Source organism: Lissotriton vulgaris, chromosome 2_1 (assembly GCF_964263255.1).
Source record: "Lissotriton vulgaris chromosome 2_1, aLisVul1.2, whole genome shotgun sequence".
In the NCBI taxonomy this organism is placed as follows: Eukaryota; Metazoa; Chordata; class Amphibia; order Caudata; family Salamandridae; genus Lissotriton; species Lissotriton vulgaris.
The window spans coordinates 2,089,654,550-2,089,681,866 of NC_141687.1; the positions used below are offsets into that span (position 1 = coordinate 2,089,654,550).

Here is a 27,317-nt window from a genome sequence, read left to right on the forward strand (position 1 = left end):
GAACCGTCAGCGGGAGGGTCGACCAGAAAGACAAGCTGCCCCTCAGTGCCCGGACGCAGCAACCAATGTTGCCCTCCAATAGGTCCGCAGTTGCGTGGTAGATGCGAACTCCCAGATAGGTGAAACAAGATGGCTCCCACACCACGCCCAAGTCGCCACCAGGGTCGGGCGATCCCGCTCGCAGCGGGAACACACAAGTCTTCGCCCAATTGACCTTAAGGCCCGACAGCCGGCCGAACTCCGACAACAGATCCATCGCTCCGGCCAATGCCCGCGTGGTGTCAGCTAGGTACAGGAGCAAGTCATCCGCATATAGCGATATATAATGCCACTGCCCGCCGCTGGCTATCCCCGCGTACCTGTCACCCGACCTCGCATGGACTGCCAAAGGTTCCATCGCCAGAGCAAACAATAGGGGGGACAGAGAACATCCCTGTCGTGTGCCCCTGCCCACCGGGTACGCCGCAGACACCAGGCCGCCCAAACGCACTCTCGCCGTCGCCGAAGCATATAAGACTCTTGTCCACCTGCGGAACCCCTCGCCCATTCCAAACCTCTCTAAGACTCCATCCAGGAACGGCCATTCCAAGCTATCAAAGGCCTTCTCGATGTCCACGGACAGGACCGCCAGGGCTCCCTCCCCGTCCAAGATGGCGTCCATTATCCCCACCAGGCGGCGAATGTTCAGCGCCGTGCTGCTCGTGGGTATGAACCCGGCCTGGTCCCTGTGTACCAGGCCCGTCATATATGGGGCCAGCCTGGTGGCTAGGATTCGGCTCAGAATCTTATAATCCACCGTCAGCATGGATAGCGGGCGGTAAGACCTCACATCCGCGGCATCCCGGCCAGGCTTTAGGAGCGGCACAATCAAGGCCTCCCGCATGGACCCAGGCAATGCCCCAGCCTCGAAAGCTTCTGTATACACCACCAGCAGCCTGGGAGCCAAGCTGTCCACATACTGCTGATAAAATTCAATCGGCAGTCCGTCCACCCCGGGCGTTTTGTTGCGGGCCATATGTTTTATTGCCACCCGTATTTCCGTGAGCGTGATCGGGCTACCCAGCTCCTTTGCGTCCTCCTCATCCAGGATCGGAAGCTGCCTCTCCCCCAGGTAGTCCGCAATGTCCTGAACCCCCACACCCAGCTGGCTCTGGTACAATTCCTCATAACACCCCCTAAAACGTTCCAATACCGCTGCCTGGGTGAACACCATCTCTCCCTGCGCATTGCTAATGCTGAGGATCGGGCAGCCCCTAAGTTCCGGGTTAGCTAGTCTGGCCAAGAGGGTACCCACCTTGTCCCTTTCCGCATGCGCCCTGATGATATACTGCCTGTAGTCATAGCACCTTAAACGTTCCGTCTCGGTGGCGACCACTTCCTTCGCTTCCAATAGCTGGGTCTGTAAATCTGGCCTAGCCGGCCTGCGGCGCTCCAAGCCCCTCAACTTTTCTTCCGCTTTCATGAGGTCATTCAACACAGTCGTGCGAGCATTCGAAAACCTACCCAAACACACCCCTCTCACCACCACTTTCATTGCATCCCATTCAGTGGACCTACTCGTGGCCGTGCCCTCATTCACTCCGAAATAGCTATCAATGCCTTGCCGAACCGCGTCGCTGAACACAGAATCCTCAAGCGTCTCCGGCCGAAGCCGCCATGTTGGTATTACTGAGCGCTCTCTCTGCCACTGAATGTGTACCAATAGGGGGTTATGATCTGAGATAGTCCTAGCCAAGTACTCTGCATGGGAAATCAATGGGGCTAGGGATCCACCGCAGAGCACCGAATCAATCCTGACATGCAGATCATGAAGAGCAGAGTAAAAGGAATAATCCCTGGCTTCCCTGTGCCGCTCCCTCCAGACATCCAGCAACCCCCATCTATCCTGCCAGTCCTTCCTGTGAGCGGCCAACCTGCGCACCGGGGAGTCCACCAGGGGGGGATGGGACCTATCCAGAGCCACATCCGTGATCGAATTAAAGTCCCCCCCTAGCACTATCGGGCCCGCCAGGAAAGAGGCCAAAGACCCCGAGAGGCTATCAAAGTATCGAGCTTGATCAGTGTTCGGCGCATACACACAGCAGAAAACCACATCCCGTCCATACAAACTCCCCTCCACCGCCACAAACCGGCCATCCGGATCCACGACTTGATTCAGCACTTGAAAGGGTATCCCCGCCCTCACCCAGATCAACACCCCCCTGGCATACGCTGAGTAAGTGGTGCCAAACACCTGGCCCCGCCATCTTTTCTGCAAGGCAGCACACTCTTTTTTGGTGAGATGAGTCTCCTGGAGCATAGCAATCTGAACCCCCCTGCGTACTAGATATGCATGGACCTTATGACGTTTCACCATAGTTCGCAGCCCCCGGACATTCCACGTCAGGCATTTCAAATTAGGTAATGTCCCCATTCCAGCTTCGTACAGTCCGAATCAAATAACGAAGGTTCATAGCCCCCCCAATGCAGTTGCCCCCCCCGAACATCCCCAAAACAGAAAAACTTCCCAAACCCCACTCCCCAGGACAGAGCACACGAACCCAATGTCCGCCCCCATCCAAACCTTGAACCAACTTCTCGCACTCTTACCCTGTGGTCTCCACCACAGTCGGCCTTAAGGGCCCAAGGGGGGTGAATCACCGCCGACCCCAGCAAGCGGAGCCCGCGCCCCGCGCCTTCATCCCCTCCGGAACACACAGCCCCCCCTTTCGGCATCCCGCCCCCCATCAGCAGGATACCACCCTACCATGAAGTCTCGATCTAGTCCCAATCCAATCTCAGCCGCAAAAGATACCATCCGATGTCTGTGGGGTCACTATCGGCCCCTTCGAGCTTTCCGCTTCTGAGAGTTCCTCTCCCGTCCTGCTGCCTTCCCCTCCCGAGTCCGTTTCTGCCCGTTCACTGTTCTGTTGCGACCCTGTAATGGCCGCCGTCGCTGCGAGTGCATCCCTCTTCTCCGCCGCCATTTGAGCCTCCCGTTTCTCCCGCTGGCGCCTGTTGCGGGATCTGATGCGTTGCGATTGCCTCACCCGGGGCTGCTTGGGTTCGTCTCGTCTACTTTTATGCGATCTGTCCGTCCCCGCTCTATACAACTCGAGCCATTGCCAAACTTCATCCGGAGTCTGGAAAAAGTACGTAGACCCATCCATTATGATCCGCAGCTTAGCCGGGTAGAGCAAGGAGTACTGGATGCCTTCCTCCCTGAGCTCCTTCTTCACTGCTAGGAACGATGCCCTGTTCTTCTGGACCGCTTGGGTGTAGTCCGGGAAGATCGTAACCCTACTGTTCTCCACCTCATAAGGGCCCGACATCCTGGCCCGCTGGATGAGGAGATCCCGGTCTTTGTAGTGGAGGAGCCGCACCACCATCGGTCGGGGGGGGGCAGCCAAGCCCCGGCGGGCGAGCAGGTACCCGGTGGGATCGCTCCAGAGTGAAAAAAGGAGTGAGCCCCTCCGGCGCCACCACAGTGCGGAACCAGTTCTCCATATAGGCCACCGCATCCTCCCCCTCAATCCGTTCCGGCAGGCCTATGACCCGCACGTTGTTCCGTCTATTGCGGCCTTCGGCATCCTCCGCCCTCCGCTCCAGCGAGTCCAGCCGGGCCAATATGTCCGTGATCCTGTGCTCCGCGGTCACCACCGATGGCTTCAGGTCCAGCAACAGTTGGTCATGGTCCTTAACCCAGTCCGCCAGCTTCGCATGATCCGCGCGTAGCAGCCCCAGGCCCGTGGCCACTTGGGCGATGTCTTGGTGCAATGCGTCCTTAGTCGAGGTGATCGCATCAAGTATGGCATCTAAACGCCGGTTCAGCCTCTGTTCTTGGTCAAGCTCCGGGGAAGGATTCTCGCCCAGCCGAGTTGATGTCGCCGAGTCCCCCTCAGCGCGTCTCTCGGCCATCGGCCCTCCGATCGCCGCCATTCCAGGGTGCTGCGTCACAGGTCCAGGAGCCCGTTTTTCGTCGGCGCCCGTAGGTCAGTGCCAGTCGCCGGGCACCGGACAGAGCAATGTCCCCACCGACTCTCTCAGGAGCAAGGACCAGCGAGGCGAACTCCGTTCTGCCGCCCCCCTCGGAAGCCTGAGGGGGAAAGGATGAGTCTTAGGGCGGTGGCCAACGAGGGTCCCCAAGCTCCGGGCGAATCAAGGCAGCGTCCCCTGGTCTCAGGACACAGCACCGCCGACCCTAGTGCCTCGATCAGCTGATTGCAGGATCTCTTGCCAGTCGGCGACAACTTGGCTCAGGGCTGAAGTTCGGGGCCGTCCGACCTCCTCGCCGCCATTTTCTTCGCACCCTCGGTAACACCTCGGCCGCTTCTTCGACTCGGTCTCCTCGGGGCCAGCAGTCCCCCAGCGACTCTCCGATCGTGCCCAGCTGTCCCCTCACACTTCAGAGGGCAGGAGCGTCGTCTCCGGGTCGCCTAGGGTCCCGAAAACAGGAGAATTAGCGGGATTCCGCGCGGAGCTGCGAGCTCACGCCGCCATCCCGATCGGCGTCCAAGCCACGCCCCAGCACAAAGTCTTTAGTAACAAAAGCAACTCTTCTTCTTGGAAACACAGTTCTTAGCAACAATGTAACCCACACGGGAGTCACATGACGTCGAGGCAAAGTTAATCCAAACGTTCGGCGTCGACCGCGAGGAGCGCTACGTCGAGCCCGGAGTCACACGGACCCCCCAACAACACAGTACCTTAGGAAAATGAAGCACACGATGATCAGCGGCGTTGAGCAATCCGGCGTCGCGTCGTCGGTGTCGATCAGGCCTCAGTAGTCGTCGATGTCGATGATGCTGTTGCAAGAGTGAGCAGCGCTCACGGCGTCGAGAGGGCACAAAGTCGATGCGATCAGCAGCGGGGCAGACACAAGGTCCCTTGGAGCTGGAGCCGAACTTACTACTCACTGGCGTTGCTGCTGGCGTCGAGGAAGCGGGACACTGGAGCCATTACTCACGATGTCGAGCTGGATTCGGCGACGTCCGTCGGCGTCGAGATTGCTGGTTTCTTTCAGAGGCGCTGGATTCTCAAGTTTCAGCAATAAGCACTTTTAGCAGATGAAGTCCTTTAGCCCTGTGACTTCAACAGGAGGCTGGCACTCTTCCAGCCCTTGGAGATTTTCTTAGCAAAGTCTGAGAGTACACACACAGTTCCTATCTCCTGGTTCCTTGGAAAAAATAAAGAAGCAATGCAGGATTCCCCCCAGCAAACAGCACACTGGCAGAAGGGGTAGGCAAGTCCTTGGATCAGCAGGCTTCTTGTCCTTGGTTTCTGGGTTCCTTGTCAGAAGTGATCTAAATTCTTGGTTCAGGGGTCCTTCTCTTATACCCCTTTTTGGCTTTGATCCCTTTGTCCATGTAGGGGAATTTCCCAACATCCTGGGTCTGTTGTGGGTGGAGCCAGGCAGAGGCACCTGGCCTATTCACTGAGCAGGGCTGGGTCCTCAGACGCCCAGCAGGAGGTGGAGCCAGCATTGTCACTGGCAGGAGCAGAGCTATCGGCCTCCTGGTAGGAGGTGGGGCTAGGATCGTCCATGGCAGGCACAGAGCCATCAGTCGCCTGGCAGGAGGTGGAGCCAGCACTGTATCAGGCAGGGCAGGCTATCAGCAACTACTCTCCCCCTACTCTCAACGCCAAAGTCCCACTCATCCCACACTGACTCATTCAGACCTCTGGAGCCACCCAGCTCCTGTTACACACACACCAAACCAGCAGAGACCTGAAATAGTTAGACAAGAAAATAGCCACTTTCTAAAAGTGCTATTTTCAAACCCAGAGTCCAAAAACCATCCACACAAACGGATGCGTTAATAAACCCCGAGTTCAGGGATACCAAACTCGACATTGCACCATGCTCCCCGAGCCAGCTTGGATCATAGCATTAATAATCCTGGCGGCCCATTCTAACAAATGGAGAGCAGGGTACCTCGCAATAGTGAAAACGAATATGGCTGTAATTCACTATTAGGACATGCCAACTTGGTCAGGCTTGTCCTACCTTATACTTACAAAGCACCCTGCCCGTGGGCCTACCATAGGGGTGACTAACATGAAGTTAAGGGAAGGTTTAGGGACTGGCAAGTAGGTGTACTTGCGCAGTCAGCGTGACAGTACCAGCCTGCACGTAGGTCTAGCAATGGCAGACCTTCAGACATACTTTTACTAGGCCGCTCTTGTGGGTGGCACAACATGTGCTGCAAGCCCACGAGCAGCATTTGTATTTACAAGCCCTGGCACTCCTGGTGCACTAGACTAGGGACTGACAGTAAACCAAATAAGCCAAACATGGAATTCAATCGATACAGCAATTTTACATAGGGAGCACTTGCACTGTGGCACTGATCAGCAGTGGCACAGTGCCCAAAGCATTATCCAACAAAAACATCGTAAAACAGTGGAGGCAAACAGAAAAAAATGGAGGAGAGACTCAAGCCAATGATGCCCGGTCTAACAAACACTTATTCCAAAAGTGATCTCGGGCTCTCCTTAAGACCCAGCCCCCCTCCGCGACACCTCTCCTTAGTTGCTGATGCTATATGCCCATTTATCTTGGATATTTTAAATGCCTCCATCACCTCGAGCATAGTTCCCCTTGCCTGGAAATGTGCACCCTCCTGAAAAAACCTAGTCTGGACCCTTCTAACCTGGCCAATTATCGTCCCATCTCTCTCCTCCCCTGGTTAAGCAAGCTGATCGAGAGACACATAAATTCCATACTAGGACAATATCTGGAATCTAACAACCTGCTACATGTCTCACAAACAGGCTTTCGCCCTCGATTAAGGACAGAGACAGCCCTACTGGCAGTAACCGAATAGGCGTGGAGGCTTTTAGATCAGGGCGGTTCGGTGGCTATTATTCTTTTGGATCTCAGTGCCGCTTTTGACACTTTTGATCATAACATCCTACTGAAGCGACTAAAAAATCTGGGAGTGACCCATTCAGCACTCTCCTGGCTACAGTCCTTCCTCAAAGACCGGTTTTTCCAGGTCTTCGAGGGCACCGCCTCGTCCAACTGTTGGCGGCTCAGCTGTGGGGTTCCTCAGGGCTCTTCCCTGAGCCCCACACTTTTTAACACCTATATGGCGCCTTTAGCAGAGGTGGTTCTTCCATTCGGTATACAGATTATAACCTATGCAGATGACACCCAACTGGTGGTGTCTCTGAACCATCCAGAGGGTTCATCCAGCTCTCTAGGCAGTTGTCTGGAAGCAGTAGTCGAGTGGATGAATCTATCTCATCTTAAATTAAACAGCGACAAGACTGAGCTGATGTTTCTGGGAAAACCGCCATCTCCCCTACCGGCTCATGTATGGCCAACCTGCCTCAGCCCTATGCCTGCTCCAAAGCAGCAGATTAAGAGCTTCGGCATGTGGCTCGACAGCTCTCTCTGTTTTAGCTTTCAAACCATCAAGCTTGCCGCCGCCTGCTTTGGTTTGCTGAGAATGTTAAGAAAGGTTCTTCCCCTGCTTCCCTTCAAGGTGAGAAGAATTATGGTGCAAGCTCTCATACTCTCCCGCCTTGATTATGGGAATGCGCTGTACCTGGGTGCCCCGCAGGCAACCATGTAAAAACTTCAAGTAATCCAGAACTGCGCAGCCCGTCTACTGCTCCAAATACCCCAGAGACAATCTGCAAAATCCGCTCTGAGAACTCTGCACTGGCTCCCTATCCAGGCCAAGATTCAGTTCAAGGCCATGTGCCTGGCTCATAGAGCCATGTGGAAATCGGATCCGGCCATCCTACATTCCCTGGTTACCCCTTACTATCCCTCCAGAAAGCTTCGTTCCAGCTCAGCCTTCCTCGTCACGTCCAGGAAAGTCTGTCGCTCCAAGTGAGGTGGACGCTCTTTCTCCCTGAATGCCTCAAACCTCTGGAACTCTCTCCCCTCCACTCTGCGCGGCGAACCTAACATACTGGCCTTTCGCAAGCTTCTGAAAACTCACCTGTTCAGCAATGTGCCCTAAACTGATGTGCTTTCTCTGTGCGGTACATAAGCGCTACGAGGCCTCAGGGTAGCTACGCGCTATATAAATGTAATTTCAATCATATATTCATTAATTCATTCATTTTAACAGGGATATACTGGTGTTAGAATGAACAATTGCGACTGGTATCACCCTCTAAATTCCGAGCACAATAAGTTGTTGGGTGTGAATAAGGAATTAAATGCAAACTTGGTATTATCAGGGCAATATGCACCTGCGGGTCATTATTACAGGCACAGTAAATTGCCTTTTCTGCTCCCATTTGCCACTAGGTCTGAGCAGCTGGCAAATGGAAGCAGTGAGAGCAATTCAGCTCACAGGGATTCTCCTCTAATGCTTGTGACAGTGTTGTATTATTCTCAAAGTGATGGGGGGGGGGTTAGGAGCATAGTTGTGTCAGTCCTTGTAGAATTTCACCCAGGCCACCAGCAGTTTAAAGGGTTTGAGGCTAGCCTGCACATGCCCAGAAAGCAGCAGTGGCTCCTCCTTTATGGCGGGGAGCATCGCAAGCCCCCTCTCCAGCAGATGTAAAACTTAAGAATAAAATGATAATACAACAGGTTTATTATCATTTTAATTTTCTTCCCAGGGCAAAGTCTTGAGGGTGGGCTATCGCAGTGACAGGCATGGAGGAGGAGTGGTGGGCACTGCTGCAAGTGCGCATGTGGGTTTGGCTGGCCATCTTAGGTCAGCCAAATCGACATGCAAATTGAGATGCTCCAACTTGAGCTACGTTGCTGGGTTGGAGACAGCAGGCATAGGCTCCCAGTTTTTCTGGGAGTGCAAATCCAGCCCACTCAGGCCAATCCCGGCGCTTCTCTCATGCTATCAGCAGCATGAGCATAGCATCTGGATCGGCCAAGAGGCAGTCTGGAAGGCTATGCTGCAGTGGAGCCAGAGGAGCAGAAGAACAGCGATGCAGCGGGTGACAGGTAAGTTCTTTTTTTGTGTTGTTATTGTTGTCCACACCCCACCACTTTTCCTTGACACCAGCCGCTACTGCTAGAAAGGCCTGGTAGAAGTAACATCAGGAACATTGTATTACAGTGGTGCAGTTTTCCCCTTCTCTGGTGATACTAGGCTGGAGATGCATAGTTGCGGCCTCCGACAACTATAAAGAATGGAAGTTAAGTTAACTACTATTTGGACTGGCTGTTCAAAGATTTCTTTTGTGGACAGGGCAGTGACGAGGCTTAGGGTATTTGGCACCAGGCACTGTGCTTTTCAGGGTACCATTCTCCTGCACCAGAATGTATTTATTGATTTTTACTTTAGAGTAAGCGTCCAGTCAAGAATATTTTTGAGTCACTTGCCATGGCTATACTACTGTATGGCTCGATGTGCCATCAATAAGGTGTTTTCTCTTTTTCTGAAATACTTATTTTAATATTGACTGTTTGGTGGGAATTTACCCTCCCTGGTGTGCAGTCATGTGCCCATGTCCAGCTGCTCTAGCTAGTATCCTAGCATTTAATTTTCTCCTGTCAGCACACTCATTTATTGTATGCCAGGAGGCCTAGGCCTGTCCCTTAACATGAACCTGGGCCTGTCCTGTGCCTTTATTGAGGGATAGTGGACTAATGTACTTGTCATTGGTATACCACATAGAACAGTGGTGGCAGCACACCTTGTTTTGGGAATCTGTTTTGTCTTTAGAATGGAGCCCTACTGGTCCACTCATGAAAAGTTTTGATTTTATGCATTTCCAAGAATACTAAGCCCCAATGTGGGGCAACAAGTCGTTAAAGACCAGGACCTAGGTGTGACTCCAGGTCGACTGCAATGGAGAGTGGCCCAGATACACCAACCAGGTTTGACACAGTCAGATGTTGTATCTTAGGACTTAGTCCTTTATATGTAAGACAAAATCATTCAGCTGTATCTGAGGTGGGCTCCATGACATCTGGTAGGCATTGGTTGAAGTCCCGGTAAAGCTGTTGATTTTGGTGGCAATAGTTTTGATCAGAAGAATGTTAAATTTCATGCCATGGGGAAGGTCCTTTCATTGGCTGAATTCTTTTGGTGCCTTCAGCTTGTCAAGATATTTACTGTCAGACTTAGTCTCTTTGTGGAGCTCAAAATCCTCCAGCAGGGCAAGGATGCAGGTGTGTCGGTGGAAGGATCCAAAAGGCAAGATTCTTTCTCAATGAGGTCTTGCTACATTGGATTTGCTGCTGCAGAGAAGATTCAAGCAAGTAAAACATGTGTCCTTAGCACAGCAGCAACAGGTGGATCAGCTTGGCAGGTTTATCCCAGTTCTCTCCTAGTATTAAAGTCCAAAAAGTGTCAGATTTTCAAAGTTGGAAGAGAAGACCAATTATACACAGGAAAGGTTCTCAGAACTTAAGGAAACACACTTTGGGGATCAAGACTCACTTCAGCAGGGCCACAAGGAGGGTCCACGTCAGGTACAGTTGGTGTTGGTCATTTGGACTGTTCTTAAAAAGGCCTTTTACTTCTTGTTGTGGCTGTGTACATTACACAGGTCAGCTCATTGACTCTTGGAGTCCTCTTCTTTGTCCTACATGCAAGTGGGAACAGGTCCAGGCTTTCAGTTCACCTCACAAATTTCAACCATCGGATACAGTCCCCTTCTGTTCTTCTACAGTCCAGTACTGTTCTGAGGAAAGTGACAGTGGATGTGTCATTTATGCTTGGCACTAGCTTGTAAGTGGGGGTGACTCCTGGCCCCACCCTAACCAACCGGTTAAAAGTTCCCAAGAGCAACTCTACCCACTTCTGCAGAAGTTCCCATGCGCCCTACAGCAAAGTATCTCTCAAGGGCCCCCCATTCCATAAATTGAAGCTGGAAAAAACCATCTTCCCTGGTGCAGAGCCTTTGTGTCCAACTAGAGGTGTGACCAGGGAAATAGGCAATCCCTTCCTCTTTTGTCACTTCAAATCGGTTCTGGGGCCACCAGATTTTCCAAAACTGGGGTTGGTGCGTGCCTGACTGGTAGGACAAAAGAATGATCCTGTGCAGATGTCATTTGACATCTGCTTATGACAGGAGTGGCCCCCTTGAAGTCAATTAAGTTCCTGGCCACTGCCCAACCGATTGTACTGCCTGAAGAACAGACATTTTACAACAACTATATCATTGTCTCTGCTCTGAGCAGTATATCAATTGATGTGTAATGAACATTTTACAAGCTATCCATTGGCATTTTATTAACTGATGCAATGCCAATCAGTATGCCATGATATACAAATCCCTAAGTGTACTATACTATCCATTCACATATTTTTGATTTCTTTATTATAAATTCAAAATGAATATAATAATGTATTTAGATAAGTGTTACCAGGGATCATTAAAATGAATGAGTTTTCTGAGGTAGAATCAAGATTCATATCTCACTGATATTTACTTATTCAATACAGAGTTGAACACCTCAAATTTTTCTAATAACACACTAAATTAATTTTGTTGCTTTCTACCTACTTGGATTGTGATCAAACCATTAAACAGCTTATGATGATTCCATTATTGTAACATCTAGCGATCTATAAATTAACAATCATAGGAGCTTGTTTTATGTTTAAAGATAAAGTTATAAAGTCTGATAACAGCCAGTATTACTTTCATATTAACGGTTGATACTTCTTTCATTGCTGGTATTGTTCATGACCCTTAAATGTTTTTTGGAATTATCATAGCATGTTGAAGGCAAGCACAGATTGAATTTTTTATCATGTGTGCTGCACGTCAAAAGCACAAATAAGAAATCACTGAAGAGTCGAGAAGGATGTATGTCAGTACAACGCAATCTTTTAGATCGCGGTACTTTACAACGCAGTTATTACAATGCAAGTTGTTACAACGACTTGCGTTGGAGGGCGCGGATTGAGGAATATTATAATTTTATATTCCAACACCAGTCCACGTAACAGTAGGGAAGGTGTTGGAATATAAAATTACAATATTCCTTAACCAACAGCGCCATCCAAGATTGTAGTTACGACTTGCGTTGTAATGGTAGCATGGTAAAGGTCGTGCGGTGTAAACACTGCATTGTAAACGACGTTTACCGTCGAGAATGAATAGCTGCTTGTACATATAAAAAAATATTTAGAGTTTAAGGGCAGTATTGCGAGTTTGGTGGTCCTCCTGTTGGCCTGCCAGTGCAGAACCAACAGGAGGACGGCCAAGGCTCTAGTGTCCCTGCCAGCCAGATTACAAGTGTAATCCATGCTAGGCAGGCGGGCAGTGCCTCGGCGGTCTTGCGGCGGTTAGGCTAATAGGAGTGCCTAACATGGAGCCCACTGCTGTGATGCGCCTGCAGCACATTCCTGCACAATGTGGCATGCATGTCACACAATGCAGGAATGGGGGTGCAAGTACAGGAGGGCACAACATATGCCCCTCCTGCATGCACCTACAGGCCCTGATACAGCAGGGAACCCTGTTAGGGCTCCCTAAGTTGCTTCTCTGCCACCCTTTTAAAGTCGGGATCACTGCAAAGAAAAGGGCAGTTTAAGGGAAACTCGTAATATGGTCAGCGATGCTGGCAGTGGCACTGCCAGTATATTCAGGCCAGTTTCTGAAAGCTGGCGGTCTTGTGGAGTTCTGGCCACCACACTCAGAATACTGCGGGCAGGCCTGCAGTGTGCCAGTGGTCGAACTGCAGCCACAGATGCAATGGTCCTGAGGGCCGTAGTTCGCAGAATAAGACCCAACAGCAAGGCACAAGCTCTGTGCTGACCGTAGCAGCAGACTTAACCAATCAGCTACCTTTTTTATCACTTAAATATAATACCTCACCTGGGGCCCGATATAGGTAATTCCTATTTACCTACTCTTAAATACCGAATCATACCGATTCGGTATTTAAGAGTAGGTTAATAGGAATGGGGCAGATGTAGGTAATTCTTATTTTAGAATTACCGAATCTGTAAGATTCGGTATTTACCAATTCGGTAAATACCGAATCGGTATTTCCTATTGATTCCTATGGGCCTTGAAGCCCATAGGAATCAATGGGAAATACTGATTCGGTATTTACAGTATCGGTAAATACCGAATCCTGCAAGGGTGAACAGGGTGTCACTTTGACACCCTGTAGCACCCCAATTCCAGGCTTGTGTGCCATGTGGCACACAGACATGCCCTAAGGGCATGTCTGTGTGTCACATGGCACAGGTGTACATGCACAGATGTGCATGTACACCTGAATTTGGTATTTTACCACCCAATTATATTGGGTGATAAAATACCGAATTCTGAAGGCCTGTAGCACTGTAAACAGTGCTACCTACATCTGGGATTTACCGAATCGGTAAAATTACCGATTCGGTATTTTACAGAATCTGTAAAATAATGGCCCCTACATCTCAATCACCAAATTCCGGTCGGTAACGGCCGAATTCGGCCGTTACCGACCGGTATTTGGTGACCTACATCGGGCCCCAAATAAGCAAATCAGTACATGTGATTTAATTTCAAGATACATTGTTAAAACCTAGAAAGAACAATGCATCCTCACAATTTATGCAGGCTTCATAATTGCACTGCATATGAAACCGTGAATGTAAATGGAAATAACGATTACCCCAGAAGAGAATGCTTGAGAAATTTGCCTGTAGGTCAATGTTGCAGAGCCCAGTCCACATAGACAGTCAGGTTTAATTTCAAGTGTCTCTTTGTACAGCTTTGATTTCTTGAAAAGACAAACCTCAGAGAAAGAGTTGGGTGTAGTGTTCAACAACTTAGCAACACAGGATTAGAGATAAAATAAATGCAGTGATCACAACCATTAATAAAATAAAATAAAATAAATATGGATTGTAGCAAAAAAGGTTAAGGATTTTAAAAATTAAGTTAGACAACACTAATCAGCAGTCGATGTTGCAAAGATGTCATATTAAAATTAAATAAATAAACAAGCATACTGAAAAACATCATCAGGAAAGGCGATGGTTTAAAAAGGGCTGAATTAAATCATTTGGGGAAATCTAAAATAAATGAGCATGCTATCAATGAAGAAAGTACTTGAGGTGGGGGATGAGGGTAGACACTGCAGTGCTGCCCTGGTTGACTGGTGTGGAGTGCTGAGAGTTCTGCGCCCATGCAATTTACTACCATAATTCCTCTGGCTCAGCGACATAGACATTACCACGTTGCCTGTAGTAGTGAGCCCTCCAATGCAGGAACACCGCAGCAGATTCCTGCCACAGACACGCCAATGTCACTTATCAGCAGACTGTCACAAGAAGGGAACTGAGCGTGGAAGAAGACACCATTGGTGAAGCTCAGTACGCGGGTTGTGTATGCCACTTTGCCGAGCCAGGCACGGGACCCAGGGGCAACGTGCAGCATTCCTGAGCTATGAGAAAAACAGACACTAAACAACAAAAATTGGTCTTTGGGCAGCGAAAGGCACCCTGGTGACCCCCTGCCTCGGAGGACACTCAAACAGACACACAGTCTATCGGTGTAACCCCTCCTGAACCGGATATACAGTCTTTCACCACCATCAACAGTAAAATCGACTCCCTGTCTGATTGATTTGACTGCCTAAAGGAGAAGGTGACGAAGGTGACGAACGAGAGTGAACTCCCAGAACAGGTGGAACAGCGTACCTCCGCGATGGAAGATTAAGGTGTGGCCTCTCGTGAAAAGCTCCTTACCATGGAGAAGGTACTTGAGGTTATTAGAAACAAAAACAAAGACTTGGAATCAAGATTGCCCCGAAATAACCTGCGCATAGTGGGGGTGCCTGAGTTCACTGCAATGGCTCGAAAAGAGGATTACACCGAGGAAATGCTGCTGGCCATTTTTGGAGAGTTGCTCCCGCCTGTCTACATTGTGGAGCAGCCCATCACTCTCTTGGCTCCAGCCCCCCACCGCCACACCAGAAAGGCTCATATTCGCACAACTCTTGAACTATCATGATAGAGACACTACTCTGCTTTGTCAGAGACATGCAAAATGTTGTGTAACAAGGAAACTCAGTCTCCTTCTATCCCGACTTCACCCTGGCAGTACAAGCAGCCAGAAGAGATTTTTTGTCAATTAAATGCACCCTGCAACAACTTGAAGTCACCTACTCATAATTATACCCAGCAAAACCTTGAGTATTCCACACTGGAAGGACTACCTACTTCAGGATTTACTTCTTGCTAAGAGGGCCGACCGGCCCAGGAAAGACACAGAAGAAGAAAATCACACCAGTGACAATGATTAGACATCAGTTGCTGTGATGAACCTACAAGAGACTACGAGTAATGACCCAGTGGTCGGGGCACTCTGGTCACAGGAGATAGTGTCTCTCCTCATGTGTATCCTTTACCTTAACTTAATCCCTCTATAGCTGATACTCTTGTCTATTTGACAATCACTTAGTCTGGTTCGCTCCTTTGTGAGTGTGTCCCATCGCCCAGCCCCTGCGGGCGGACATGTTGGGTTCTTTTCCCTTCCCCCGGGGGATGTTTCCTATACACTGCACAATGCCACACTCTAGTTGGGGAGGTGGCTTGTTTGGGTTTCTTATTCAGCCCGATTGGGGGGCTTGTGTGGGTTGGGTCTTCTGGGGGTGTTTTCAGATTGTAATTGTTGAAGTGCCATCGCTCCCTTTTTGACCTTCTCTTTCCCTTTCCCGACTCCACTGACGTGTTTCCATCACCATGTGCACACAGGCGTATTGTCTGGCAGGGCATAATGACTAGAATTAAATGTGTCACAAGGAATGTGCGTAGTTTAAATGATGCACGTAAGAAAAGGATGGTAGATGCATATCTTGACCATCATAAAATAGATGTTTGCTTCCTGTAGGATTTTCCCTTACTGAGTACACGCATGGGCGTTTACGGGCGGGATGGGTAGAAGAAAAACACATTGCATGCTATTCAAATTATGCTTGCGGCGTTGCTATCTTTATCAGGAAAAGGCCGTCCTGGTGCACGCACACTAAAGTTTGCGATAAGATGGGCAGGTACGTTTTGCTAGCTGGTACTCTGGGTGGACGCCCAATCCGACTCATATCAATATATGGCCCCAACATTGATGACCCTGGACACTGCTTTGCTATGTGATTGCTCCACTGTGTGTTATTGGATAAAATGATGTACTGGATTTCTCATCAGGATGTACTTCATGGGGTTGTTACAGATGTGATACCAAAGGGGATGATGGACGGAGCGTTGGAACAAATCAAACACTCATCTCCAGTCAACTGATCTGGGTTTAATCCATCATCATTCTTTAGCTCACTCCACAACCCCAGTTCAGACATGGCCATATGCAGATCAGTCTGACCCTGTGGCTCATGGGAACAGTCCAGCCCGAACTGCCAAGCCATCTCTTCCCTGGACCGGAAACAAGCATCCTGGTACCGGTTTCTGGCTAATCAGCCATCATCAGCCAATATATCTTGAATCCAGTGGCAATTGTGTGGACAGTAATTTATTCACAGTGTGTCTCCTTCCTCTATTTCTCCTGCTTCTACGCCTGAACCAGTATGGTTTTGTCCCTGGTAGAGCCACGTCTCACAACCTCCCCACGCTGTTTGCCACAATGCAAGAGGTGGACACAGAGCTTCAGGCAGCCGCAGAATTCCTCACTGCCACTAAGGCATTTTATTTACTGGACTGGTCATACTTATTTGCATTACTCCTACACATTGGTCTTAGTCCTAAGTTCATTAGGCTAATCACGCTCCTTTACTCCCTCCCCATGGTGCGAATAAGGGTCAATGGCATGATAACGGCCCTGTTCCCGGTCTCTTAGGGCACCCGTCAGGGATGCCCCCTGTCACCTTTGCTTTTTGCCATACCAATGGAGCCTCTGGCGGCCCGGCGGCAGATGCGGCAGCACCATGCCCACAGAAGCCTGGCACTCACTCTACGGGTAGTATTGGTCTCCCTATATGCGGATGACTTCATGCTTTATGTCAGACACCCAGTTACAAATTTGGACCCTCTGATCAGAGAGTTTTTCCGGTTCGGCGAACTTACAGGTATACTAATTACCTGGGCAAAATCAACAATTTTTTGACTGACAGGGGTCACCACACAGGTTCACTCAGATTTGCCTTTGCAGTGGTCATATGGCTCTGTGAAGTACCTTGGCATTTCGATCTGCTGTGATTTGTAGGAACTTTGGTGTTTCAACTATCACAGGCTAATGTAGTGGTTGGAGCAACGTGGTTACACTGCCTTTGTCCCTAACTTGGCGATTGGCCATAACCAACATTGTGGTTCTACCCAAGCTCCTATACCTCTTCACAAATCTTCCACTCCTCTCACTCACAGGTTCAGGAAGCGGCAGCGCTCCAGCACAATTACTCTTGTGTGGGCGGGCAAACAGCTCAGAATACCTTGGGAGGTCCTCACCCTCCCATTTGAGCAGGGTGGACTGGGGCGCTGGACTTCAATCTGTACTATTGGTGAGCTCAGGCAGAATTCGCACACTATTGGATCTACCCACACAATTCATGGTGCACACTGCTGCTGAACACAATCTTTTGTCCCCGCTTCCTCTCTCAGTAGCCCTATCTCAGACACAACTCCACCACTGTGGGATGCACGGTGAGTGCCTGGCATGCTATGCGCAAGAGGGCACGACAAGAAGTACTGTATTCTCCCCTGGTCCCCATACCCAGGCAACTACCGATGCAGCTCCTATCTAAGGCTGGCCCTTGTGCCCGGCTGAGATCCACAAAGCTAAATACAATGGGAGATGTGTTTCCAGAGGGCTCCTTTATTGCACCGTATCATATTAGGATGGGGGAGGGCTAATGATGTTAGAACAGATGGCATACTACCAGCTGCGCGCTGCAGTGCATGCCTGCTTCCCCTACTTCCCAGCTGCACCCCTACATTCTTAACTTTGGAGAGTTTTTTAAAAAAATCCTTCCTTACGGTAGCTGATCACATGCCTATACACAGATCTGCCGCGCACAGCACCAGTGCGTACTCCGTTGGCTCACCTTGAGTTGGAGGCCGCACTTGGCATCTCAATCACACAGGAACACTAAACATTCTGCTGTACGCAGGCTCATGCTCTCTCCCTGAACTCATACACTTTAAATTCCTTCATAGCTTCTACAGAATGCCAGTCTGGCTCCAAAACGTAGGCCTGGTCGTGGAAACGGGGTGCCAGCGATGCTGCTCACCTAATGCAACCTTTCTCCATCTTGCATGGGACTTCCCCAAGGTTTACCAATACTAGGCAGATATTTTTGATGCCATGGAGGAGATGGCGGGTGCCCCTCTTGCAAGATCCCCACTGACAGCATTACTCAGCTATGTTAAAGACCTCCCAACAGATGTCAGAAAGCTTGCGGTGATGCTTCTTTTACTTGCCAAGCGACATATTGCAATGACATGGGGTAGGATGCCGACCCCACAAATCGAGGCTTGAGTTGGGGACACAGCATTATGTCAGGAACTGCTGTCTGCATACTGGGATTCTAATTCCCACACAATAATGAACTAAAGATATATGGGGCCCGCTGCAACTTTCCTTGAGATCGCGCAACAGATGAGGAGGCCCGCTCCCCCAGACCCCGAGCGCCAGAGAGTGACACTGCACACACCAACTGCGAGAGACAATTGCGATTCTCCTATTAACATGACCTGAGAATCTGGATTTCATTAAAGACACGGAGGCTAGCATTATGCTTATATCTTTTAATGCAGACCCAAGCAGCCGCATATGTCACAAAGTAAAAAGTTCCATACTAGAACATTACAGACCAAACAATATTAGAAAGCACTAGGCAATCAGCCTCTTTTAAATGCGGCTCCAAGCCGATAAGTTGGAGGTCGGGGGCGCAAAAGCGAGGGTGGGGTAATGGCGGTTAGCCGAAGAGAAGGGGAAGGGGCACGAGTGTGCTGTAGGGAAAAATAAATAGTTAGATTAGGTCTAGGTAATGACAACAATGTATATAGTAAGTCTAAGTAAGCACAACAATGTAAATATAGCCACAATAATGGAAATAAGAGAAAATAAGCAAAGAGAACAAAAGCTTTCAAGAGGAAAGGAGAAGTTGACTTATCTGCTTGGAGCCGCATTTAAAAGAGGATGATTGCCTAGTGCTTTCTACTATTGTTTGGTCTGTAATGTTCTAGTATGGAACTTTTTACTTTGTGACATATGCGGCTGCTTGGGTCTGCATTAAAAGATATAAGCATAATGATAGCCTCCGGTCTTGTAATGAAATCCCCTAACCTGACAAACATGAACGGCTTCCTCCCTTGATTTCCCCCTTGGACTTCCCTCCCCCTCCTGGTTAAATAAAATGGCACATACCCTTTATCTATTTTCTTCTATACTACGAGAACATCATTGCTCAATACTAGATATAACCACTATTTATAGAAGACTCATTGCAAGTTTGATTTAGATGTGAATGTACAATGGCACATATGTACTGAATGAACAATTGATTATACGCAGGAACAATGTATTGACCATCTCACATTTACTGTATAAAATGTACTTTGTAGTATGTTATACATATGCATATCTTGAATGAAGAGAATAACACAAAAACATGAAGAAAGTACTCTATTACTAAACAGCGGAAGACATACTAGTTAAACAATCCAACTTGAATACAATGAGAAAAATGGCATCATGGTAATTAGAATGACATTAATTAGAAGAATCTGAAATATAAAACAATGGTTATCAAAATACATTAACAATCCAGTGGAAATAAACATGTGTAATCCAGAACGAAGGAAGCTGATTTGAGGGTACCTAAAGCTGAATTAAGACTATTTAATGTCAGTGTTGCATAAACTGTTTGCAATTACACTAGAGTCTCATTATGAGCTATCTTGCAAGCAAGGCCCTGAAATGACTGTGTAATTCATGGCTTTTGGCCTGTGATAGCAAGAGCGGGCTCTGGGTCCTTAAAATGTATCTCTCGTAGTTTCTCAAAAAGTAAGCTTATAGTTGAGTATTTTTGCTTCTCCAGTGTCCACATTTTAAAATCAGGTCTTCTTCTATTTACCAAAAGTCAGAGGCTCGAATGGCAATGCTATAAAGTGCCAGCAAACTTGTATACATGTGCAGGCTGAATGAAGAACAATCTTGCTGATTCAATCTGGTATTTTACATAATAGCAATATTGCAAATGAGACTCAGAATACATTGAATATGGCCTGCTAAGGCCTTGAAATTCAGTTGAGAATTCAAAAGTAAATGTTGCCTTCCTTTTTCTTGAAGTGTAAATCTGCAGCTTGTTTACTGTATTTGCACTTTGGGTAAAGCATGCTCAAAATTTAATCTCGGAATGGCACAACATAGAAAAGCCATTTATGTGTTTTTTCCCATTTATTTCTTGGTTTCAAAGACAAGCAGCAATATTTTCATTAATGTGGCTATTGTGGCCTGGGTTATTCTAATTTAAGTAAGCCTGTTCAATTACTGTGGAGGGTCTGGGGGTAACGCCATGTTAAATGTGATCCCAGATTGGATAATCACTTCCTCCCTTGGGACTTCAAACCATGGGCTGTGGGTCCTCCTGAGGGACATCTGGCGCTGGAGCAAGTATAGAGGGCAGGTGGAGGAGCTAGCATGACAGCAGGGGCTTTGGGGTGCCCTTGCGGTCCGCAAAGAGTTGTGTGTGGTAGACCCACAAAGGGGCAAGGACACCCTTTTGATGATAAAACAAATGCTGATGGTCCACCCTGAAAAAAAGGAAAATTATACCGGCGTACTGGGGTTGCAACAAAGGACCAAGCACTTGTGACCAAGTCACCCCATAAGCCCTTAAGGACCTTGTTAGATTTGTATATTTGTCTGCGGTGTCCCACTAGGGACAGGATGCTGTTGATGTTTGGTGTTGTGTGGTAGTGGCAGTGAGCTACTAATAAGCACCCAGTACTTGTTTTGTCACCCCAAGTTTCCCAGGGCCCAGAAAACATGATCCTGGAAAATGTTTCCTTTAGTACCAAGCATTCTCAGACCCTGGTCATATCTTCAGAGGATCTGCAGTGCAGTATATGAACCTGTGTTTCTAGGAGTATTATGCATCCTGATTAATGGTAGGAAGAATACTCTAAATTAATCCACATTAACTTCAGATTTTTCTTTATTATAGCCATCCTATACAAAATTTAGTATCCAAGGAACCTGCTTTGGATTCATGTACTTGAAGTAGATGATAAAAAAAGTTCCCTAATCTAATTAAATGTATTACCTATAGCCCACAGATGGTCCACAAACTTGTTTTTATGGACCATCTGTAGACTAATATTCTAGATAGCTGTAATTTTTTTTACCACTTTCAAGCCCATCCTGAAACACTTTTTAAATGCTACGTTTTTCAAAAACTGCTGAATGGATTTGGACCAAACCATGCAAAGACACTTCATTAGTGTATTTCTAATTCTGTGCCAAGTATAGTGTAATTTAATTTAGCCATTCTTTCAGGAGAGGAGAGCAAGTAATGTCACAGGAGTTAAAATAGGAAATCTCTATTTTCCTCTCCCTTGATCGATCTGAACAAAACTTGCCATACCCAACTTAAATTGGATATTGGATAAACGTATTTTACTGGAGAATGTGGTGCCAAAGCTATTAATAAAAAAAATGCCTTTCCAATAGATATTCTGCCTTCACTATAACTACAGAGGTTTAATAATGGTAAATTCCACATCATTTTATGATATTTATGATATTTGGTGAAGCATTAACAGGAAACCAGTTTCAATGGTTGATGGCTGAATCGAAAACTACAGGTGTTGACAAAATGTACCCAAGTATGCTTTGCATGGAGCATGTGGTTGGTTTAGAAGTTTTTAATAATATGTTTATATAAATTAGATATTCATATGAAATGTATTATAATAAAAACACATTGATGTTTGCAATGTTTGATAATTAATAAATGTATATTTATTAATATTTTTGAATTCGTTGTCGAAATTGATCATTTATGATATATTGTGAATCTCATCTTACCTAAAAATTACCGAAATGTGGTGTCAACTAAAAAGTTTATAAATGTAACTTGCTTCAAAGATCCATGATGCATTTATTCCTTTGATACTCTATTCTCAGGATTCCAAAGAGTATCCTTGTGACCAATAAAAAGTTCTAAAAGTATGGAAATATGTTTATCAAATTTGGTCGTATAAACAGTTTACCCATCCAGTAAGACAAACTTTTTTAAACGGTCCACATAAGGTCAATTTATAGTATTCATTTTATATTATATGTGGTTTTTATTCTAATACTGCTGACATAAACCTAAAACAGCCTTAAAATAATGCATTATTAGCAAACATAAATAGAATTTCAATGTTTGGAATGTTTGGAATGTCTGGCTGCATTACTAATTTAGATGATGCCATTTTAATGTCATGCTGTGAATATTAAACATTTTAAGGATAACAATAATGCTGTTGAACTTATTGTATACTTTTTTATTCCAAACAGTGTTTTGAGTAATGAAGATGGCCCAGGAGCTTACGAACTCCATCTTTCAGTGAAAGATTATTGCTTCGCTAGAGAAGATCGCATTATTGGAATGACAGTCATCCAACTGCAGAGCATGGCTGAAAAAGGTAGCTGTGCTTCCTGGTACCCTCTGATGAAAAATATCTTTATGGATGAGACAGGCTTGACAATTCTGAGAATTCTTTCTCAAAGGACAAATGATGAAGTTGCTAAAGAATTTGTAAAACTCAAATCAGACGTTCGTTCTCTAGAAGAAATCTAAAATATGAAAGCAATGAAAGTTGTCACATCCAAGAACATAGATACATCGATGCAGTGTTGGTGTTTGAATAGTGCATGCATGTGCAAATCAGTGGGAATGTTTATTAACATATATTTCAGTGTTTGCCAGTACCTAAGGATTATATTTGCAAGGTATGTTGAGGAGATGTATACATATTTTGGTCTTTGGACAAAATTTGTTCACACAAAGTGCCAAAAATATGATATCAATAATATCATTTTATTGTAGATTTTGCAAGCTTGAGTTAAGTTCTCTGCTTAACATCTGCACATATTTAATTCAATAATCATTTGATTAACCTTTAAGTTGGTTTGTTTACTGTTTTTGCTATTGTTATTTGTATTGCTTATTCTTCATGTTTATCATCCAATCTGCCACCATTAGGTTATACCCCATTTTTATTTAAGTTCAATTTTTATTGATAAAAATACAAAAACAATTTTTTAATCAATGTCATAACTGCGGTTATGTCACATTAGCATTTGTAGTTTTGTAATTCCCAATATGATCTCGAACATTATTTTTTTGCATACAAACTAAAAAAGGTGGTACACTATTATGTTGATCTTTTTCAATTTTTCTGATACATCACTGTGAAGACATCCAGTTAAAGCAATCCTAAACTTAGCATTGCTAAACAGAGTTTATTATAGCTGTTTGATATACTGAAAGAACACTGATCTTCAGAAACTGCCAAAGTGACAATACATTTGTATAGAACTAAGTCAATATCTGTAGAAATAAAGCTGTCATACAGTTCAGCCCATATTCTTTACATGATGTCATTTTTTTAAATGATATGGAAATGACTGATTTGGGAGATGGAAGGCTGGTGTATGGATCGTTTCTAGAAGTAATTATGCAGTTAGCATTTTAGCTATTGACAACTATAATTGTTGATTTACATACTTAGCTGTAAGACCAGTTAAGTGTTTCTTTTCATTTTTTCAGAAAAGTCCAACAGTTTGTATTTATGCAACATTACTATGTATTGCACTGAGGCGAAGTCATGTCTTGTAAATATATTTAGTGAGACATTGTAAAATAAAGTATGAAGAAACTGTGTGTGTGCAATCTATTTTTTGTAAAACTATTGAACAATAGGTCTTGTCAGTATTGTTTTATTTAGATGTCACTGCTTGGGCAACTTTTTTTTGCAGAGACCAGCATTTCAGTAGCATTATACATTTAATTCAAGGTTTGCATTGCCCTGTGTCAAAATGAAAGGGCAGGAATGTGCTGCATCTACGAGATAAACGGCTGCACCAGCTCAAAAACAGCAGCTGTGCACCAATGCAGACAGCCTTGGAAGGGACAACTTTCTGCACAAAAACAATCATTAATGGTGTTTTGCTCCTTTTATGTGTGCTGCATTCTGCAGCGCACATGGAAAGAGGAGAGTATATCTCCTTGTTGCACCTCTCCTATTCTTTCCCTGGGGAGGTGTAGGATTCTGACGCATTCCCAGGTTTTGGACACTTTGCAGATTTGGGAATGAGCAGGTTCAATAGATGTTGCATGGGAACACCCACAGCAAAATCCATGGAATTTCCCTTTCATTCAGAGTAATGTAAGAAAGGGCACCATATTTACAAGGCCATGAAAAGTCACACAGGGTGGCTTTACATGGCCTTGTAAGATTGTGAATTTATACTGAACCGCTGGTAGGTGAGTCTAAAAAAGTGAAGCAGCGGAGGTGCAATGGGATTATTTAATGAGGCCCTGACATCCAACAATGAGATCTACGATATATAAAATGCATCAATCAATACAGTTGTAAAAAGGAGTGAACATGTTTGAAAATACTGCAGCACAATAAATTATTCACATAACAATTTATCATCTCATAGCAGCTTTTGCAGTTGTAATTCCATATTTTATAGAAAGGGGTCTTAAAAATCTCTGTCGGTAGACCCTTAAAATGGTACAGAAAAATATAACATGTTTGATAGTCTGAGCACCATTAAAAAAGAAAGCGCAAGTTCTTTCCACACAAAATACATTCTGACATGCATCCATCACAGTTTTTCAAGGTAAGCATTTCAACCTACAAAGCATTACACACCTTAGTACCGTGTTTTCCAGGTTCCATATTAAATACACTTGAGGAACTGCTACCTGACTTGATTGAGTGACACACTGGAAGCGAGGTTTCGCATCGCATATAACAATATCATTCTTCTGTGATGGGTTTGCCATGGCAAGCTTTAAAAATAATTTGAAGTGGACAGAGCTCATATTCTGAATGTCTGGTCTTGTCAGGGGAAAGTGCTGAAGTGCAGATAAAATATTAGTTAAAAAGGGAGTACCTTTATAGTAGAAAAGAAACATTCCACAGCCATAAGACTTGATAAGGTCTTTTCATTTTCATTCAGAATACAGTGTTATCATTATAGAATGGCAGCTAGTACTCTTCTGTAAGTGATCACCAATCCTAATTCTAGCCTAAGCGCTTCTATCGAGACCATGGAACTCCAAGTACAAAGAATTTTCCCCTCCACCTTATGCATAAAGTGCTATTGCTTAATATTTATTGTCCCTACAGCATATCAAAGGTTTGACAAAATCTTCCTGTTGTATACTTTTAGGAGATCATTAAAGTGCTAATGGTCTGTTGCTTATAAGCTGGCTGAAGTGCATTTCTATGATCATGTGCCTTATTTGATTTGTATGCTATATAATCAGTATCAGCCAAATTTGAGTACAGCGGGGCATATTACCAAGAATAAGCGATAATTTTAGCGGCTATAATTTTAGCGCCGTGCCTCGCCTATTTTTATCGCTTAGAAGCCTTGCTATGATCAAGGTTTATCTCCTAAGCGATAAAAATCGGCCGAAATGCATGAATATCGCTGAAAAGTCAGCGATATTCATGCATTACCGAGCTAATGCTCTTAGCCATATTATCCACCTACCATTGAATAACATGGCTAAGGCGTTAGCTTTTGGAGATATTCGCACTTACTAGGTAATAGGAGATAGCGATATTAGCGACCGTTTCCAGACGCTAACATCTTGGCACGCCCACTTTGCATTTCATTAGTGATAATTATCGCTGACATACAAAGTGGGCCCCAAGATGATCGCTATCTCCTACTAGCTGTCGCTAACTGGTGTTAGCGACAGCTAGGTAATAGGGCGATAAAATTATTGCCGCTTTAGCGGGAAAAATTCCTGCGAAAGCGGCGATAATGCACTTGGTAATATGCCCCATAATTCTTCCAAGATAAGGATAAGACTTCACTACTTTTGCGGTAGAATTGCTATTAAGCCTCTTATACTTTTGAGTAAAACCTCATTATCTTGGTTTTGTCCTATACTTTTGGGGCTTCACCAGCAGCCTTGCTCAGCACATCAAGCATGTCTGCATATAAAGAGAAAAAGGCAGGCGTGACAACGGCCATCCATGTTTCAGACCATTACTGGTTGTGAGTTTCAGAGTCATAACCCGCCTCCCTCCTAACATAACATGATACCAGGTAGGTGTGTGGTGAGCAATTTTGAGTTTTAGGAGACCCCCTGATATTCCCAAGGCACTCAACTTTTCCAAAGCGTCGGCCTGTCCGCCCGGTAAAAGCAGTTGAAAAATCTATGAAGACTACATAGACAGGTCTCCCTCTTTGTTTCGTGTATTTTTCCAGTACGAGATGGATGTTATGTTATCCACTGTTAATTGACCAGATCTAAACCCTGCCTGCTCAAAAGGGATATTTTTGTCCTCACCCATTCTAATAAATTAAATAAAAGACATATGGAAAAAATCTTTCCCGTGGCGTCCAAAAGGGTGATAAGCCTATAATTGCAAGGTAAGTTAGAAGGGCCTTTTATGTAACAGCAAGATAATACTGCCCCTCCATGACGTAGGGACCACCCCAGTGAAGTAACAATAATACAAAGCTCCACTAAATAAGTGGCCCATAAGTTCAGATCTAATTTAATGATAGAAATAGGTAGTTGGTCTGGACTTCTCACCCTTGTATTCCTAGTAACTTCCTCTATAGTGAGCATGGGGGGTGCAACTACCAGCGGATCCCTCATTTAGGGACTCTATGACACAGTTACTAGGTGTCTGTGTGTTCAAAGCATATAGAGAAATGATATACTATTGCCATTCCCTGCCAGTGATGTTATGTATCTTAGATTTGGAAACACACTATTTTCACCTATAATTTTCCCAAAGATTTTTAGATTTTTACATTTTACTGGTTCTGGTATTTTTACCCAGATGTCAGCAGCACTAGATCTCTTTTGGATTCTTACCCACCTAGTTCTTCTTATTTGTAAACGAGAATTCCACGTATTTCATTTTTTTCGAATAAAAGGTGAATTGCCTTCTTTGCAGATAATTAATGAGCTTGTTAAAAGAAAACTATTTATTAAAATTAGTAGATTGCCTTATGGGTCTTTTTACCAGGACTACATACCAGATTCGTAGAACCTCACTAATGATTCAATATCTTCTTTAAATACATCTACAGGTAGCCAACCTTCTGGGGGAAGATTTTCAGTAATTTTCCTTAATTCTACTGATAGATGCTGTTTATCTTTCTTGTATCAGAAAACCTTCCCATTCGCTACGGTAAATAACACTTTATCACACTGAGGAATCTTTCATGAACCCACATCATCATGTTTCCCATTA

General features: G+C 45.8%; 1 protein-coding gene across 2 annotated transcripts in view; it reads left to right on the forward strand.

Annotated features, from left to right (window-relative positions):
* UNC13C (unc-13 homolog C) overlaps positions 1 to 23,736 on the forward strand; it is a 1,328,864-nt gene extending 1,305,128 nt beyond the window's left edge. For both annotated transcript variants that reach the window (XM_086958316.1, XM_086958317.1), the window contains one exon: positions 22,372 to 23,736. In XM_086958316.1, the coding sequence (XP_086814442.1) occupies positions 22,372 to 22,654 (283 nt within the window). In that variant the 3' untranslated portion in view covers positions 22,655 to 23,736. The remainder of the gene's footprint in view (positions 1 to 22,371) is intronic.
* Positions 23,737 to 27,317: the final 3,581 nt, after the last annotated feature.